The sequence below is a fragment of the Argentina anserina genome, chromosome 5 (genome assembly GCF_933775445.1).
Source record: "Argentina anserina chromosome 5, drPotAnse1.1, whole genome shotgun sequence".
Taxonomy (NCBI): domain Eukaryota; kingdom Viridiplantae; phylum Streptophyta; class Magnoliopsida; order Rosales; family Rosaceae; genus Argentina; species Argentina anserina.
Window position 1 is genome coordinate 27,931,601 of NC_065876.1, and position 18,660 is coordinate 27,950,260.

The 18,660-nt window shown below is 37.7% G+C and overlaps 1 protein-coding gene across 3 annotated transcripts; it reads right to left on the bottom strand.

Annotated features, from left to right (window-relative positions):
* Positions 1 to 1,683: 1,683 nt before the first annotated feature.
* Positions 1,684 to 11,985, bottom strand: LOC126794116 (COP1-interactive protein 1). Of its 3 annotated transcripts, none has more exons than XM_050520766.1 (11): positions 11,678 to 11,985; positions 10,579 to 10,713; positions 10,074 to 10,274; positions 9,845 to 9,967; positions 9,616 to 9,653; positions 9,426 to 9,534; positions 4,070 to 9,067; positions 3,554 to 3,709; positions 3,285 to 3,383; positions 3,065 to 3,207; positions 1,684 to 2,392 (listed from the first exon to the last, which is right to left on the bottom strand). In XM_050520766.1, exons 2-11 carry the CDS (start codon positions 10,654 to 10,656, stop codon positions 2,116 to 2,118), a joined length of 6,222 nt encoding a protein of 2,073 aa, XP_050376723.1. In that variant the 5' UTR covers positions 10,657 to 10,713; positions 11,678 to 11,985; the 3' UTR covers positions 1,684 to 2,115. The 3 variants fall into 3 exon arrangements, 2 of the variants coding, with proteins under 2 accessions (XP_050376723.1, XP_050376724.1); XM_050520767.1 differs by lacking the exon at positions 11,678 to 11,985 and adding an exon at positions 11,088 to 11,336; XR_007672119.1 differs by lacking the exons at positions 1,684 to 2,392; positions 3,065 to 3,207 and having other exon boundaries at positions 3,554 to 3,692.
* Between the last annotated feature and the right edge of the window lie 6,675 nt (positions 11,986 to 18,660).

Consider the following 18,660-nt stretch of genomic DNA (forward strand, 5'->3'; position numbering starts at 1 on the left):
CAGAAGCTTATAAAAGCCGAATACGAAATCAATCTAAATATTAATTAGATATTCCATTTCAGTTTGAAAAGTGTATAAATTAGAATATCTAAGCTGCATGGAAACGGAAGCGGGTACGTGGAAGCGAAACGTTTGGAAACGCGGAAACGTCTTTTTTGAAATTTTTTGTAAACGGGTACGTTTTAGAAACGTCTAAAAAATAATTATATATATATATAACAAAAAATTTCATCTTTGTTTATAGGGTCCTTTCATAAAAAAAAAATTAGAAACAGTTTTAACGTTTTAATTGCTTAAGTAACTTTAGAAGTTCAATAATTATTGATAGTGGCATAGTACACATAGATGATTAAGAGACCATTATTTTGACCAAGTAAGGAGATGATGACCGAGGGTAATAATCGTGGTTGGTAGGATACACAGAAACAAAAAGGCACAAACATACAAAACTAGAGTTTAGTGTTAACCAGACCGAGCATGTTGACACCAAAAAACACGTAATAATTGCAAAGATTATAGAAATAGATATAACGAAGAAGATAAGGATTTAGAAAGTGGGGGCTAGTTGGCGCCGTGGTAATACCCACTAGAAAAACCCAGAAGTTAAAACCCCGTACCAGATAACATGACTCACCCTCATCCTTTGTTTTAGATTCTTCCAGTTCCTCACAAGTGTTTGGATAAAAAGGACTCTTCGAGTCTTGAAAGCTAGATCAAGTCTGGTCTTGTGGATAAGAAAATCAGAGTAAGAAAGAAAGATGATACTAGTGGCGATTGTGGCGGAGATGATGGAGGAGTACACGGTGCTGCTGGCTAGGATTCTTGAGCACATGTTTCATTCTGCACCTTTTTCCAAGACGGTTCGGTTTCTCATTCTCAGGAACCTTCCTTTTATGTCCACGTACCCTCTTCCTCTACGTCTTCCTCCTATTCCTCCTCCTTTGCTTGGAGCTACTGCTGATGCTAAAGGAAACTTGAAGAACATGGACTTGCTGACATTCTTTGTATTACTCCTACCTCTCCTCTTTCTCTGACCCTTCGGTCCTTAATTGACCAAAACTTGGTTCGATTACAATACCCAGAATCACAATCCAAACCTCGCGCTTCCGGCATAACATCCTCTTGCGCTTCCACTTAAGAAACTCGCGCTTCCGGCGAGCTTCCAAACCCACACTTTTTTGGAAACGCGCTTCCAGGCGCTTCCAAGCGATTCCGACGAGGTTCCGACGTGGTTCCGCTTCAGAAGCGGGAAACGCTACCAAGTCCACGTTTCCATGCTACGTAGTAGAATATGTTGAAACCAAAAAGACGGCCATGGCAAACTCAACTTCTAATGGAACAATTTTAAACTTGCATTACAAATCAAAGATTCAAAGGAGAATCAGATATACATCTTTGTTGAATTTTGCGAATTTCACACAATACAATCATCTGCTTGATTACTCAATAATCAACACTAACTTTCATTGAGGGAGAGAAATTGAGATTGTCCAGGAAATCTTTAAAGTTCACATGCATACCCATGCCATGCATCAAATGCCCGTGTAATACATCATACATCTCAGTATTGACAAATCTGAAGATTTGCTGGACCATTTTTTTTTTAACTACTTACCAAATTTACTGATTTCGAGTTCGATCCGTGAGTTACTTACCAAATTTACAGATTTCCTAGTAAGTGCCCATCAATTTCGAGCGTCTGTCCTTTTAACCCAGAAATTATCAATTCCTTGTTGAATTCAGGCTCTGGACAAGCCTTTACTAACGCCCAGGTAGCCAAAGCACAATGTAATAGTACCCATCAATTTTGCATCAAATTGAAATTGGCAACTATGGGACTTGAAGCTATATATACAAGACGAAAAATTATGTACTAGTGATACTATATCAACCAGTGAAACAAAACCAGCTGATTTTGTTATTTACACTTCTCCTTGGTTTTCAACAGTCTTCTAACTTGCAAAACTTTCCCCACCAGCAGCGTAGTTGACCGTCATTATTCATCATCAACATGATCAATGACATAACGCATCAAGCCCTCTGGAACTTCATTTTTTAGCCTCTTAACCCTGCAGAGGGTTGTTTCTTCAAGATGGTATGCAGCTACAATTTTGACTAAGGATCCAGTATAGTGGTTGTTGATGAGCGGTTCAAGTACAATGCTTTCTTTGATGCTCGAACATTCTTGAGAGTCATCAAGAGTTTTTGCCTCTCGCCTTCAACCTCTGCAAACTGAAGGCTTAGCTGAGAGTAACGGTCATGCATTTCTTTCAGTTCGGTCTCCACAGTAGCATATCTTCCCTTAACTTCCAGCATGTCTTTAATTAGCTCATTTATGTCTCTAAAGCTGTGAAACACTGCTTCCTCATCATCGTGTTGTTTCAAGAAAGAACTGTAACACAGGAGGTGGATATCATGTTAGTTTTTAAATCGTAAGAATTTTAAGACTGCTATATTAACGTTATTGTTAAACTCATAAGCCATTGGGTTCTATTTTGAGTTTTTTTTTTTTTTTTGCTTTCAATGCATGCACCCTTCAAAGTCTAATTAATATATACAAATGGAAGAACCGAAGAATTTATGGTTCCTAGCTGTGGAAACTTACCCATGCAGACCGATGGGGATACACAAAAGCAGAAACCATTTGAAATGGCAAATAACAACTACAACACACCCCACTAAGTGACCCATCAATATCTTGATTCAAGGCATCAATATGGTACATATAAAAGATTTGAAAATAACTGGAGGAACTTAACCCCATCGAAGTCCAGAATTTAGAACACTAGTACCGCGCAATATTTAAAAAAAAAAATTCTTGAAAATAATTAATTCAAAAGGATAGAAAAAAAACTTTGTATCATGATCGTTTCTGTCCCCGTTTCAAGTTCTTCATTATATAGCAGTTGAACACTAGTTTAATATTCGTTCATATCGCTTGAAGAAGAAAACACCAAAAAGGAATTTCTAGTCATTTGCATCTCGAGATGGATTATATGTTTATACATTACCACGCCCTTAAACAGCAATACATTATTATGCAATTGAGTTGCAAAAGATGTACCTCTGAAACTGGAAGGCTGATTTCTTCTTTGCCTGCAATGCTTCTGCAAGTTCAATTTCCAGAGCTAGTACTCTCTCTATTGCATTGCCACTGCAAGAATACTTGTTGAACAAAGGAAAAATACTTCCCAATTCTTCATTAACCTGATGAAAATCCGAAATAACATATCAGGAGACGAACATACTTAGATTCTAAGGTCTAAGGGTCCAAATTTGTCTACCTTATTTAATTGCATCAGGTCTCTTTGTAAACCAGGAAAATCTGAGTCATGATGATGATCATCTAGAGGAAGCAAATTTTCGTGTTTCATCCTTTCCAACTGCAAAAAGAAGATAGGGATTAGAAAAGATCTCATACTAGAAATGAATCTCTGTCAAGACATTGGTCTGATAGAAACGTTCTTTAGTCTACATCCATGAGCTGCAGGTGATACAAGTCATAAACTTGTAGCAATAAACAATCAAATTTTCATTGCAAAAGAAATAGTACCTCCTTATTCAAGTTCTCCATGCTAGATCTTAGGTTTTGGGACCTGAATTGGTTATTGGCAAGAACCAAATGCTTCATGTCACTATTAAGCACGTCTGTTTGTTTCGAAGGTAAAGCACTAGGAATTCCATTTATACCTCTGGATAGAATATCATCCTGTCAGATGATGCCCATTGTCAAGAAAACTTTCAGGATAGAAAAGAATGAAAAAGGGTGTGTTGTAAAAAGGAAATGAAGTAAAATAACCCAAGATTCTTTGGATAGGAATGATAAATAATTACTCTGTTAGAAATATAAAGGATGTCACTTCAAAAAATAATAATAATAAAGGATGCAATTCAAAGTTTAAAACCCAGTATAGTTTAATATAGCATGCTGCATAGTCCCTCATCTGCAATTCAATTTCAGAATTACTGTACGGTTAGATACATGCTTTTGCACAATATGTAAGGGTATACATATCAAAGCAAATTACTATGTCATAGATAATCTGGGCCAGAAAAGAATATCAATTACCTTTTCTGGTTCATCAATGGAACTCAAGCATTCAGGTCCAGCTGTTTCATTAGAAATGCTATATTCTTTGTGCAATTTTTCGTTCCCTTCTCTCTGGTTAGAAGGTGAAGAGCTCTGAAGCAAATCTTTTGCTGAAGTGAGTTCTAAAGTAATTTGAACTTTTTCCTCGTTGCACTTCTGCAAAGATGCTTCAAGCTCCTGTTTTTCTTCTTTACAGCAGTCGAGGCTTATTAATGAACATTCCTTTTCGGCCTTCATCAGATCATATGCTTTCATTATTTCACGCCTTTCAGAGAGCAATGATTGTAGTTCAGACTCCAACTCCAAGATCCTCATTCCTAGCTCTTCATTTCTCTTTACATGAGTAGCTTCAGATTTCTTCCTGTTATCAACTTCATTAATTGCATCTTGTAGTTTCCACAGCATCTCCTCACAATGCTTTTTGGAGATAACAAGTTGTTGGTTTAGTTCTTGCAGCTTGATTTCATATTGCTCTTTGATGAACGCAATTCTTAAGGACTCGTGCATAGCAGCTAGTGGCACTTCTAGCTCTCTTTTGTCAGGCATATGGAGACACTCAACACAAGACTTGTCTTTAAGCTCCTTGAAATGGATGGACAAGTTCTTAAACTCCTCTGCCTTCACAACCTGTTGAGCAAGCCTCTGTTTAAGGTCATTGCATTCATTATTATGCATCAACGTCATTTCATCTTTATATGCTTCCAGAGAGGTTATTTGCATGTACTGTTCATCCAACTTGGCTTTGAGCACTACATGATTGATTTCTAGTTCTTCCTTGGAGAATATCAGGTTATCAATTTCTTCTTCAGAAATCACTGATATATGCTCCAGCTTTTCATTCTCAAGAGCACACTGACTTCTATCCACATGATCAATAGCCACTGCATTTTCAGCTCTTTTCTTGTACTCCTCGAGTTCAGACCTCATGGAACTGTTTGTATCAAGAAGTATCCTGTTTTGAGCAATGGAGGCTTCTAACTCAGAGTTAAGGGAGCTCAGACTTGTCATTAATTTGGTATTCTCTTCAATATAATGCCTTTCATTAGCAAGAAATTCATTAAGCTTATTCTCCGCATGAAGGTGATTGTTGTGAAGCACAGAAAGATGACTATCAGAAGAGTGCAGTTTCTGGTCAAGCTCTTCAATCCTGGACTCATATTGAGCTTTTGAATTTTCAGCTCTTTGCTTGCATGCCTCAAGTTCTGTCCTCAAGGAACTGTTTGTATCAAGAAGTATCCTGTTTTGAGCAATGGAGGCTTCTAAGTCAGACATCAGTGAGCTGAGACTTGTCATTAATTTGGTGTTCTCTTCAATGTAGTGCCTTTCACTAGTAAGACAGTCATTCAGCTTATTCTCCACATCGAGCTGATTGTTGCGAAGCTCAGAAAGGTGGATATCAGAAGAGTGAAGTTTCTGGCCAAGCTCTTCAATCCTGGCCTCGTATTGAGCTTCTGCAAAGGTGAGTCCAACATCGGCAGCTATTGAAATTTCATGCATTTCAGACAACTGAGCTTCCAGAACAGAAATCAAAGAACATTCTTCAGCAGCATCAGATAATCTAGCCATCAGTTTGGTGTTCGCTTCAACTAAATGCCTTTCGCTAGCAAGACATCTGTTAAGCATATTTTCTACACCAAGGTGATTGTCGCGAAGCTCAGACAGACAGCTACCAGAAAACTGAAGTTTTTGATCAAGTTCTTCAATCTTGGTCTCATATTGAGCCTTTGTAAAAGCGAGTACAATATCAGCAGCTATTGAAAATTCAAACATTTCAGATAGCTGGGCTTCCAAAGCAGATATAGAGCAACATTCTTCATGAGCATCATTTAGACATTTCTCAGTATCCAACAAGAGACCACAAACTCTTGATTTCTCTAGCTCTGATTCTGATAACAACTGTTTGAGGTGGACCAGCTCATCCTTCTGGTGATCAAAATTTAGAAACTGACTATACTTTTCATTCAATTGGGCAGTGAGATCCGAAACTGCACTCTCCAACTTATCTCTGTGATTTTTCTCAATGTGCAACTCATCATGTGATGACAGCAAACTGCCTTGCAAACTATTAACCTCCATAGAAAGCTTGAAAGATTCTTCAGTTTTATCCTGCAAGGATGCCAGTAGAGCTTCTTGTTCCTCAGTTAATGCTGCTATAGTCAATTTACACCTCTCCAGTTCGTCGGTTACAGTCTCTAGTGCCATAATTTCCTCCACAAGGTCCTGGTATTTGGAAGAAATTTGCTGGAGCTCCATTTCCAACTGATCAAGATCAATCAATAGTTCTTTGTGCTGCTGTGCATATCTCTCTTCAACTTCTGAGCTAATTTGAAGTTTGTTAGCAACAGCCCCAACTTGCAACTGAAGATTTTGCACCAGGGCATTTGAAACATCCAGTTTATCCACCATACCTAGTAGATCCCGTTCAAATTTCTGTTTCATGATCATATTATCAGAATCCGCTGCTCTTAAAGACATTTGAGCTATATCTCTTTCTTGAACTAGATTATTCTTCTCTTCCATAAGCAGGACAATCTTCTCATATACATTGTGCTGAAGCTCTTCTATTTGATCCACCACAACAGTTAAATCTCTGGATTCCAAATCCTGATAATTATATTCATGACAGAGAGGCAGAGACAGACCTTCATACTTTTCATCATAAGAAGCCAACAGATTCCGCAACTTACCCTGTGAAGAATTTACAATATTCTGCAAACCCTCCTTCGCATATGCCAGCTCGCGCCAGTCATTTCTGACAGCTTTTAACTCTTCTTCCAAAGACGAAAGTCTGTTTTGAAGATTCTTATTTTCTAGGGTTTGTCTTTCCAACAAATTTGCTAACTCCAACTTTTCGGCACTGCAGTCTTTATATTTGCTCTCATAGGTCTCATATTCTTTTAGAAGATCTTCCCATTCAGCAATCTTCTGGGCTTGAAGATCAGTTTCTCTTGTAAGATTCTGCAACTCTACTTCCATACTGTGGTTCTTTAGCGTTAAGTCATTGCACTTTGAATTGCAAGTATCTTTGCACTCATTGATGGCAGTCCGAAAATTTTGTTCCAAATTTTGGTTCTTTAGAGTCAAGTCACTGCACTTTGAAGCCCAAATATCCTTGTCCTCATTCAGGCAGTGAATCTCATCCAAGGCAGTCTGTAGCCTCAGTATCAATAACTCCTTTGACTCAGTTGAAAACTCCAGCTGTTGTGTAAGTTCAAGCACCCTCTCTTTCAGCAATCCAAAGTCAGCACTTGCTTCAATCAATGTAACCTCTAGGGTCTTTGAGAAGATGTCTAAATATACGTTCACCAGATGCACTTCGTAAACTTCTTCTTCGACCTTTTGGTATGTTTCCTTCTGCAAGAGGAGAGACCTTCTTAAATCATCTGATAGTATATCCCCGTCTAAATGTTGTCTTTTTACCCCATTGCTTTGTTTTGGATGCTGCTTGTGCTTTTCAGCATGAAAAGTCTCTGTTTCCCGTTTCGGATTCCGAATCATCACCTCACGCCCCTGAAAGCTTGGAAGCACAGAATCTGCAAAAGCCTGCTTAATGAGGTTCTCATTAGTCTCATGCATGGATAGAACCTGAGAAGAAAGCAATTCAAGGTCCTTCTGTAAATGGTCCACCGCAATGGAGTAATTCAAGCGTGCCCTTTTAAGTGCTGCTTCTGCAGTAGAAGCCCTTCTTTCAAGCTCTTTTGTGAGGGCATCCAAATCATGCCTTTCTTTAGAAAATTTTATTATCTCATTGCTCATATCTAGCTGGATTCTCTCCATCTCAGCTTTAGCAGATGAAATTGTGTACAAGCAGGTAGAATGCTCATTTCTGAGACTCTGCAACTCCCCCAACATCTGCCTCTGATTTTCTTCTAATTCATGAATGAGAGCTTCATAGTAGCACTCCATCTGGTCTGCTTTCTTTGCAAGGCTCTCTCGCTCGGCTTTTAATTCATCTAATTCTCTTAAAAGCTCAAACAATTTGCTTTTAATTGCATTTGTAGCATCTAAAGAGTCAAACTCTTGTGACACCAAGCCAGGCATACTTAGGCTATGAAACATACCTTCAGGATAGAAATCTGCATCAAAACTAGTTCCTAGTGCTAATTGCTCATCTTTATGTACATTCATTGCATTTGTCTCCTTTGTGCTTCCCTTGTTCATCCCCAAAATTGCTTGTCCAGTTACTGGCTTTAAATCTTGCAGAGCACCAACCAATGCCTCTAAATCTGAATGAAAGGACCTGAAGTCCCTCTCATGTGCTCCGATGGTTGCTTTAGTTTGAAGCTCTCTTATCTTATCCTCCATATCCCCAAGCCCCTTTAACCACCTGAGCTGTAACTCATGCAAAAAGTCATCCTGGCCTGTCTCAATAGCTTCTCTGCTGGTGAATGGAATTCTTAATCTGGTGTTTTTCCGCTCGTCAAGATCTTCTTTCAATTTTGAACATTCTGATCTCAGTACAGAAACTTCTTTGGCCAACTGTTTGCCTGAAGATATTTCTGCATCAAGTTGAAGGGAAAACTTTTGTGCTTTGACTCCTATTTCATCAGCTTGGCTTTGTAAAGAGCTTACTTCCTGCTTAAGCTCAAGAATTGATGACTCAGCTTCTTCCAGGCTTCCTCTAAGTCTACTATTCTCCTCGTAGGCATTTGGCAAATCAACATCTCCAGAATAGTCAGAAGCCCAGCTATGAGCCCACTCACTGGTCCCCTGTGCCAAGAAACGTTGATCAGAGGGGTCTCCTTTATCTTTTCGAGGACTCTGACCAAGGGACAGTCCACCCAAATCACCAGAGGTTGTACTCTTAAGGCTGTCAATCTCATGGGTACTCGAGGTATCATGTTTTTCAGCATATAAACTTTCTGAAGTATTGGACGAACCATCAAACCCTACAGTTGAGTCCGGATACTCTTCATTCCTCCCAATGTCCTCTTCAAGGGGAGAGAGTTCTTCTCTGAATCTAACTCTCGCATTGACCTGTATAAGGAAGAGAGTAGCATATGTTAAAGCAGCACAGCAGGAAACCCGCAACAAAGATTATAAGCCCATCCAGAAAAAGAGTCAGATATGATGTAATCCATATGTTTCTCTCACAGATTTTGGGAACTTCGAGCAACATTACATGTACAAGAATCAATTACTTATCACTTTCAGAATATGCGAGAGACCAAGTTATATTTCTCAGAAATGGATCAATGCAGACAATAGAAGTGAATGGTTAGACCCATAAACCCTGCAAGAGTGGCAGCCCTATTTTTCACATCAGCAATATAAAGGACCAAGGAGAGACGTAAAGAATGATTAATCCTTGATGACTATCCATCTCATCACTCACTGTATCTTCAGAAGACGATATTCTTTTAGCAGTGGATACATCATTTCTGCTTTGGTCTGATGTTGTACATAGACCACTCTCTCTGAGCTCCCTCTGCTGCTCAAACTCTCTGAAAGGAATGGAAGTACCAATTAACAACTGGAAGTCTGGAATCACATATGACAAGAGGTTTACATGTTTTCATGCTAACCTGAAACCAGTTTTCGAAGTTAACAGCTGTACAGTTACCTGACATGAAATAAGAAACAAGAAATTTTTTTAACAGGAGTAACATCAGTTAACAGTTGAAGAATAACCAATGGTGTTTACAGGAAGCTAAATGATCAACCGAGAAGCTGTTACAAAATTAACAAAAATAACCAACTAGCTTTCCCAGGATAGCAATATGTCTAATATATTTGAACATATAAGATCCTCACGTGTAAAATTGTTCCAGAATCACATCCCTGGAGGGGAAGTGCAACGGCAGAAGGCTTTGACGCATCTGCATAATCAGCAAGGTTGATATTGGTTTCCCCAAGGACACTAGACCGTGAAGAACCCTGATGTCAGTTAGAATTAGGCAAAAGACAGTGTTAAACTCAGTCTACCACAATAAATGGCTACAGACAAAAAAAGTCTGAATTCTGAATTCTAAAGGAATACTACCATGGTCACCACAAGTTTATAGAGCTTCTCATCAAATTTCTTTGTTTTAGTGTCTTGTAGAAGTCGTGTAGTTTCATAGATGGGATCTCCCCATTTGCATGTTCCATTTCTCACATTTGCTTTGGTTGTCTTTGCAGTCGCCTTTCCAGAATCAGCAGGTATGAAAGATATAAACAGCTTATCCCATCCGCTTTGGGGAATCTAGACATGGTAAGAGGAACACTTTATTCAGTAGTAGCTTACAATGCAGCTGCAAGATTTATAGACACCACTATTGCCTATCATGCTATAGAAAACGCATCTATCCGTTCCATTAAGTCACTAGCCATGAATCATTAACAATTCCAGCCAGTATCATTATCCTTATTACATTGGCGAGCACATGGAATGTACCTAATTGTTTCGTTTTGGTGTATGCACCCTATTCCCTAATAGTTCGAATCTAAAAGATACATTAACCATAAAGATGGAATTTCACCAGAAAATCCTAAAAGTTAGAACTTACATGTGTGGCATTGAATTGTAGCCTGAAAACGACTTTCACTTTTGTCTTCTCAAGCTTCCACTTAGCGATCCTCGACATTTCTGGACAGTCAGTCTATTATACACTCGGTAGCATTAAGCCCCCGCCTTCGTTTTCCTGCACCATTATAAAGTCAACACAAGATTGGCTGGATTGTTTCCAGAGAAAGTAGCACATATTCCCCCATCCAAAATCACAAGTGGATATAAACAACCAGACCGCAGAAAGTATATTCCAGAAAGCAGATATATACAAATTCAGATCAGTCATTGAGAACAATAAAGTTCAGATCATACTTCATTGACTAAATCATTGCACCAAAAATTGAACACTTTGAATGAAATCAAAAGGAAAATTAAAACTTGCACTCATATGAACTAAAAAGCAATAAGCTAAACCAAGTTTCTCCTTTTCACCAATTAGTTCTTAGAAGCGAAACAGGAGATAATGCAAGCTGAACAAGAATAGCAGAACAAAAGAAGAGCACAAACCCAGAAAGAATCCGAAATGCCAGAGGAGAACAGACCCGGATCCAACTCCAGAAACCGACAGAGCAAAGACCCAGCAAAAAATAAGAAGAAGAAGAAGCAGTAGAAGCTACTTCTACACTGAACCCAAAAACTGACTGAAGGCCCAAAACGACACAGTTTTGAAGAGAATCAAATCAAGCTCCACAGAAACCAAAATGAGAATGCCTAGCCAAATGTGGGATAAAGTGAAAACCCCCCCAAATCACACTACACTGTTAATCGTCAACAACTTCAGACCCCCATTATTGAGCAGACAACTCTCTCTCTCTCTCTCTCTCTCTCTCTCTCTCTCTCTCTCTCTCTCTCTCTCTCTCTCTCTCTCTCTTGCATTTCCAATAAATGTTTCAAACCCAATAATCAGAAACACCAAAAGATTAAAACTTGAGGCTGTAAAAACACTAAAGACTCCAACTTTGACACTGGAAATTCAAAACCCATAAATAAAAACACAAGTAAAATCTGACCCTCATGAAAACCCAGCAAAAAAAAACAAAGAAAGATGCAAACTTTAATATTATAATAATGCAATAAGTAAGAGTGGGAGTTGGTACCGTTGAGGCTGAGCTGTGGATCTGTGGATGATGGTGCTTAATGTAGAAGGAAGAGCTTGCTCTCTGCTAGTCTTTAGTGGGAAGATTCCAAAATGGGACTTGTGTGCAAAATGGGAGTGGTTTATGGGTGGGTAGAGTAAATAAGAAGTAAATGGGAAGAGAGGGGAGGGTTTAATAAGGTGAGGTGGAGCTGTTCTGGGATTTTGAAAGCTCAAGTATCAATTTCAAGGCTGGCTTTCTGGAAACCCGCCAAAGCCTGCATTTGGTCTCTGATTGATTCTCTCTTTCTATGTTGATGAGCAGTGATGTCATTCTCTGGGTTTCTTAATGTTGGAGTTGTTGGATCTTGGTAATCTTAATCTTACTTAGTTTTGAGGTTTGACCACTATGGCATAATATCAGTAATTAAATGCCCAAAAAGATATTGATATTTACTGCAGTTAAAATGTTTATTTCATTAAAGGGTTAAGTTTAGGATATATGATCGAGTAGTTAAACTAGCTTTCTTTGATCGTGAATTAGTTTGAGATCTGGTTAAACACTTAAACTAGTCTATCAATGGATGAAGTCAGTCTACTCTTGTATCTAATTGAGATACTTGATGTAATAATACATTATTGCATATCTGCTTTATAGACGAACACATTTGGTTTGTATCTACAAAGAGAACTTCACGAGACACCCTTAATAACATTTGTTGTCACAAGTTATTTTGTTTGTAAAGCACATCCAAAGTTTTGTTTTTTTTTTTTTCATTCTAAAAAAAAAGTTTTGTTTTTTTTTTCTTTTTATGCACTAGTTCCATTATATCCATTGGCATGATATGTACACACATCATTTCTGATGCACATCAGTTAAAATTCTTAAGATTCAATCTTGACGTCCAAACAACTCAATTAAGCTACGAAATATATTACTGCCAAAGAAACAAGAAACACATCAGGATTCATGTGTGGCCAAGATTCAGATCTGGCTATAAACTAATAGAGAAGTTCTGCCGTGTGACCAATGCACCACCTGGTATATACGACCAGCCACTAAAAATCGGCACGTGCACTATTTTTTTCTTCCATCTCGTCTCCTTCTCTCCTGTCTACTAGACCCCAACAATGGCCTTCACCACCACGGCACCATCTCCATAATCAGCTAAGTTTGAGAATTTTACAGTCAATTTATTTCCATTACATGCCCTAATTGAAGCAGAAGCCAACAATTGAGAGCTTAATTGATTTCGGTTCGTTTGATTTGATGGGTACTATGTCTCAGCAACCAAATCAGCTGATGACGATGAGGACAACCTGCTAATCGGTCCATCTCCATGAGCTGCAATATGGGCTCGCCCTCCGACCGCAGCTAGTAGACCGCCACCAACGATAATTTCTCTCTAATTAAATCATGTCAACGTTAACTGCGATGATGTTGCTTTGTTGGTATGTTTTCCTCTCTTTGTCTAATCTTCTACCGCACAAATATGATAGCTCATGTTTTAATTCATATCGTTCTTGTGATCGGATTCATACTAGACAGAGGTGGTTTTTTTTTGAGAGAGACAAAGGAGGTTAAGAGAGGGAAGAAGAAGAATATCGAAGGAGATGTCGATCTAGGAAAAGAGTGGCACGTGTCTCTTTTTTAATGGGGGGTCGCATATGCCAGGTGGTGCGTTGGTCGCATGGCAGAATTTCTCAAACTAAGAAACCTAATGTATATTAGGTTAGAATTTGCCAAAAGAATTCAGTGGCCGGCAAACAAACAATGGGGTGTGGGCAAGACGCATGAGAAGTGTAGTACAGTGCAGTAGAGCTGAAATTGATGGTGATGTAAGGAGAAAAACTACAAAGAATTTGGGCATCAAGAAAATTGAGGGTCACCATCTTCATCAATGACCTCAACATATTTGGCCATGCACATGACTTTGGTGCTATCTATATGCCTGGATGGCTGTATTTTTCATGGAATATATGAGTCATATCCTCCTCACCTGTGCTTCCTTTAGGTCTTATATATTTGTATCAAATTCGATCTACATTTTCAATCATCTTTGATACGTATTCAACGAATCGAACCACCCATCACGGCTGTTGGTGACAATTAAACACTCATCAGTCCATCACAGCTATTAGCTAGCGATAATAAATTTTCGTAAACCCTCATGACATCACAACTATTTTGATGATCCTACGCAAGACCTATGTTTTAACTAATATATCACAACTATTTGTGACTCAAAACAGTTGCATACTATGAAGCACGGACACGTGCTATGGGCACCGTATTGCGTGTCCGTGTCGGATACGCTCGGACACGCGAACTGACTTTGGACACGGCCCGGACACGCGAGTATCCGAATCGGACACGCGGACACGCACCAACTCATAATGAAAGTGAAAGTGCTTATGGTGAGATTCGAACCTTGGTCATCTAAGGCACTCAATAACTCCTCAACCATTCTAACAGATTCAGTTTTTGTTATATTTATGCACACTTTAATATATATATATATATATATATATATAAAGAGAGAAACTCGTGATAAAAATAAGAATGCTTGTGGTGGGATTCGAACTTTGGTTATCTAAAGTACTTATCAAATCCTTAGTCATTCTAACAAGTTATGTTTTAATCATTTTAATGCACACTTTGACATATATAAATACATATACATTTAAAGTTCTAAATACTTTCAAATTTATAAATTATTTTTTAATAAATATATATATTAAAAATAATATTTAATTAACATGTCCGTGTCCAAAAAAAATTATTTATACCGTGTCTACGTATCGAATCGTGTCCAATATGTCTACGTATCGAATCGTGTCCAATACAGACACTCGTGTCTTTGTCCGTGCTACTTAGGTTGCATAGTCTTTCGCTCCGTTAATTTTAGATATAAGTGATATTTGATGAACCAAAAGGTAAAGGGTTATGAAATTTACACTCCAAAGTTTATAATCCACATTGCTACTTTCATTGTTTTAGTAAACTTTTTATAATAAAATAAATCACTTACTAATAAAAACAAATATAAATTTACTAAAAAAGAAAAATTGAAGTATGTGTCGTAAAATATAGAGAATAAATTTCAGTTCCGAAGATAAAAGGGGTTGCAATATGTAAATTTTAAACACGTGTATGTATTTGTAATTAAGTAAATTAACACTTTCGGTGCCCTAAGTTATGCCCAAGTTAGTCACGTGTAAACGCATGTGATATCATCAGGAACACATGCACCGGCAGCTCCTTTTGGCCATGGTGTTTCTGAGTTAATGAATTATAGGAGCTTGATGATAATGGCAAATTGTTTAGTAGAAACTAGAAAGTAAAATGTCGATACAACTACTTATGATGACATGTGGAACAAAAGTGGGAGCAGCAAATGCATGTGATTCGATTTTACATAGGATGTGTGATCTTTTGGGTCACTTAGTTCCGTAGTTAATCAATTCGACTACTGTTAAAGTCGATTTGAAAAGTGGCATATATATGGTGGTAAAGGAGGGAGTACAAAGCTCTAAAGCTTAAAGAATTCTGAAGCAATTTATGTGTTCTAATAAAAAATTAAAGAAACTATATATATGATCAATACATGCTCAAAACATACTCTATAAACTTTATATTCTGAAAAAAATAACAAAAATGAGTGTACATCTTCATAGATTAAATCACCTTCATCACTTCATGTATAGTAAATTAATGTAAACATACCGTAGAACCAGTGCGATCCATGATTGGATCATTAGGAATGTTTGAACTTAAATATTAAAAAAATGTGAAAAATCTCGACGATACGAAAAATTTTTATTAATTGAAATCAAAATCGATCTACATAGTATGTGAATGTAATGAAGCTTACTCTTCTAAAACATGTATACAAATAACATAAACTAACTGAGTAAATACTAAATATTCATGTAGTACATCGTAATCCAAAATCATTTACAAGAGCATTCTATTAACAGTTCGAAAGGTTAAGAAATGACTAATGGAAACTGAATTAAAGATCGCAGTTGATCAATAAAGCTTAGGAAATATAATAAATGAATATAAATTTAGATTTGGACTTGCTTGCAGACGAGACATTTCATTGAAACCATGAAACAATTTTTGTTTTTCGAACGCTTTGGTTTGGAAACAAATTTGTCATTTTAGTTTAATAGACACTTATAACCATTGAAAAAGAATACTCATATATATCAGACAAAACAGTATAAATAGCTAAAATCTAACATAAATACACATTTGAATAATTAAACAACGTACTAGCTAGTAATTAATCTAGCTAGCATTCTAGAAGAATAGATATTTGGATGAGGACAAGCTATTGAGAAAGAAGAGTAAAGTTTGGAAGGGAAACAAATGAGTAACGTTGGTTATTTGGGGATGCTTGGCTTAGGAGAATCCAAAAACCTAAAGATTTAAAACCTAGTTTTTTTCCATGTCTTGAGATTGGGATATATAATGCTTGAGTCACCCCAAAAAATAGGCTAGATCCGCCCATGCGTAGAACCTCACAAAAGAATGAGCTCATTTATTTCGAGAGCATTTTTCACACAGCAATATTATGTTTCACACATTTATAAATCATCCTATAAGTAACACATATTACGTACGTCTAGTTTATATCGATCATGAAGCTAATCTAGTGGGATTGAATTTGCCTAAACTTAACATAATTCGTCATCTACATGCTTGGCACACATTTTATTTGCAGCTATCGGCTGCAGGCAGATGCAGTAAGAGCTAGCTAGTTGGATCAGGTGTCATATATGGTCCAACTGAAGTTATGTCATGGAAGTAATTCCAACTATCAGAACTAAAATTAAGTAAATATCACCTTGTTTACCACAATTAACAACTTGGTTGTATAATTACTGTGTCATATATATGGTAAGTATTGTAAAATATATACTCATTTATTACAACAACTAAAGCTATAATGAAGTAAAAAGAGAATTTGCAAGAACTTAATTGTATCAAACAAAAAAGTGTCTTTCAGATACTCAGATTATATGACAAGACTAAAGTATTTATGCAACAAAAGGAATTAAGCACTAAAGATCAATCTTGTACATCTAAAATATGTAGCAAAAACTACTACCACATACAAACGTATGCGTTGATGCATTTGGCATCAAACATTATGGTGCCAACGGCTAACTTTTGCATTTTCAGCTGAACACGATAGTCTTCTTTGTCTTGCTTGCATGGAGTTTCTTCAATAATAAACAACAACCCGACTTCACTGTTTAAGATTTTGTTTGCATCTAAATTTAGCAACCCCCATGAGTTGCTAACTTGAATTGAAGCTCAGCCAAATTCAGAAACGCTTAGTCATTTGGCTGGAGTTGAGAGTAACAAGAGGAAAGGGCCAGAATGGCCGAGTTCCGAGTTAAGTCCAGCTAAGATGCTACATTAATTGGTAACGACCCATGATTATTTGGGTAGTTCAAATGGATGCGACCGACAAATAAAATTGGGCCGAGATGTAGTTTACATTTAGCTATCTTACGGTCGGAGCCCAAAGACAGGCATGGCTGAGTGAGTTTAGGAAGGAATTTACATAAGGAAACCTCTCAATTTGCTCACACGATCCAGCCATCTCGGAAGTGAGCCAAGTCAAGGAGTGCCACACAAGGAAAGCCTTCAATTCGTTGTAAAGAGTCCAGCCATTTCGAAAATCAGCCAAGTCTCAACATTCATGTTCGAAACGACCTATAAGGAAGTTGGCATTCGTTGCCATTACAAGATATGTATAGCTAGGGTTGTACATGTATATATAGCACATTGTAAATCGTTGTAAAGGGTCCATCACCAACCAAACCAATCAATATATAACCTTTCAAACAACATATCTCTTTACATTTCATAGGTACTTTATTTTCGTTTTGGTTTTATTAGTTTTTACTATTCATGTTGTTTACTTTCTTGCACCTAGGAGTACTTTGTTAATTTAGATTCACATCATCAATCCATCGATCTCCTTCGGCCAGTTGAAATTGGATCAATGTGATTTGTCATTCACACCCACATCACATCACAACGCTCCAACAACCGAATCCGCTTCAACTTCATATTCACGGTGATCTGCGAGTACCTTCATCCAATCAATCTCTCGTCTATCACCCATATATTCGAGTTCAATCAACAAGTAGACGTCTTCGAATATCCCGGCTATTGATTTGGCCGGAGTCCGAACAAAGGTTTCCAAACCCAACGGCCGAGGGCGTTCCTTCCTCGGCCGACAATCACTTGAAGAAGTCAGATCCAGCACAAACGCATAAATCAAAACTTCGCTTGGTCGTCCGACCGTGAGTTGGCACACCCACAACAAAGAAGGACGATTGTTTATGAGTCCCTCGGCTCGTCCTCGACCGAGACGATTTTTAGCCAGACATTTTTGGCACAACCAAATATAGGACTCCAACCACATGTATTAGCATATACACAAATGAGTTTCTATGAGCCGAATGCAAACGACTCAAATTCTATATATGATGCAAGGGGTGGCTACAGTTATGCAACATTTAATAGCTTTGTTGATTTGAACAGCCACGCCGCATGGAATTCACAAGCAGTAACCCAACCTCAATATGGTTTCAAAGGCCGTAACTTGGATGATACATGGACCAATCAAATGGCCGGATCTAAGATCAATCTACGACCAAAATCTACTTTAAATCACCAACAAAATTATTAGAAAATCTTTGAAGCTATACAAAGGAATACCAAGAGTTTGCATGAAGACTTTCGAAAGAGTCAAGACGAGTTGGATAAATATTTTCAGAGGAGAAAGCATAAACTCGAAGAGGATTGGCAAAAGTATGAGACAGAGTTCATGGAGAAAAGGGGAGAGTATGAAGATGAGTATCAAACAAGACATAATGCACAAATGATTTCAATGGCTACTAATCCACTTTATTCATTCATCCAATTTCATGACGAGAGGTGCAGTTGGATTAAGGAAGATGCAACTAATGTAGAAG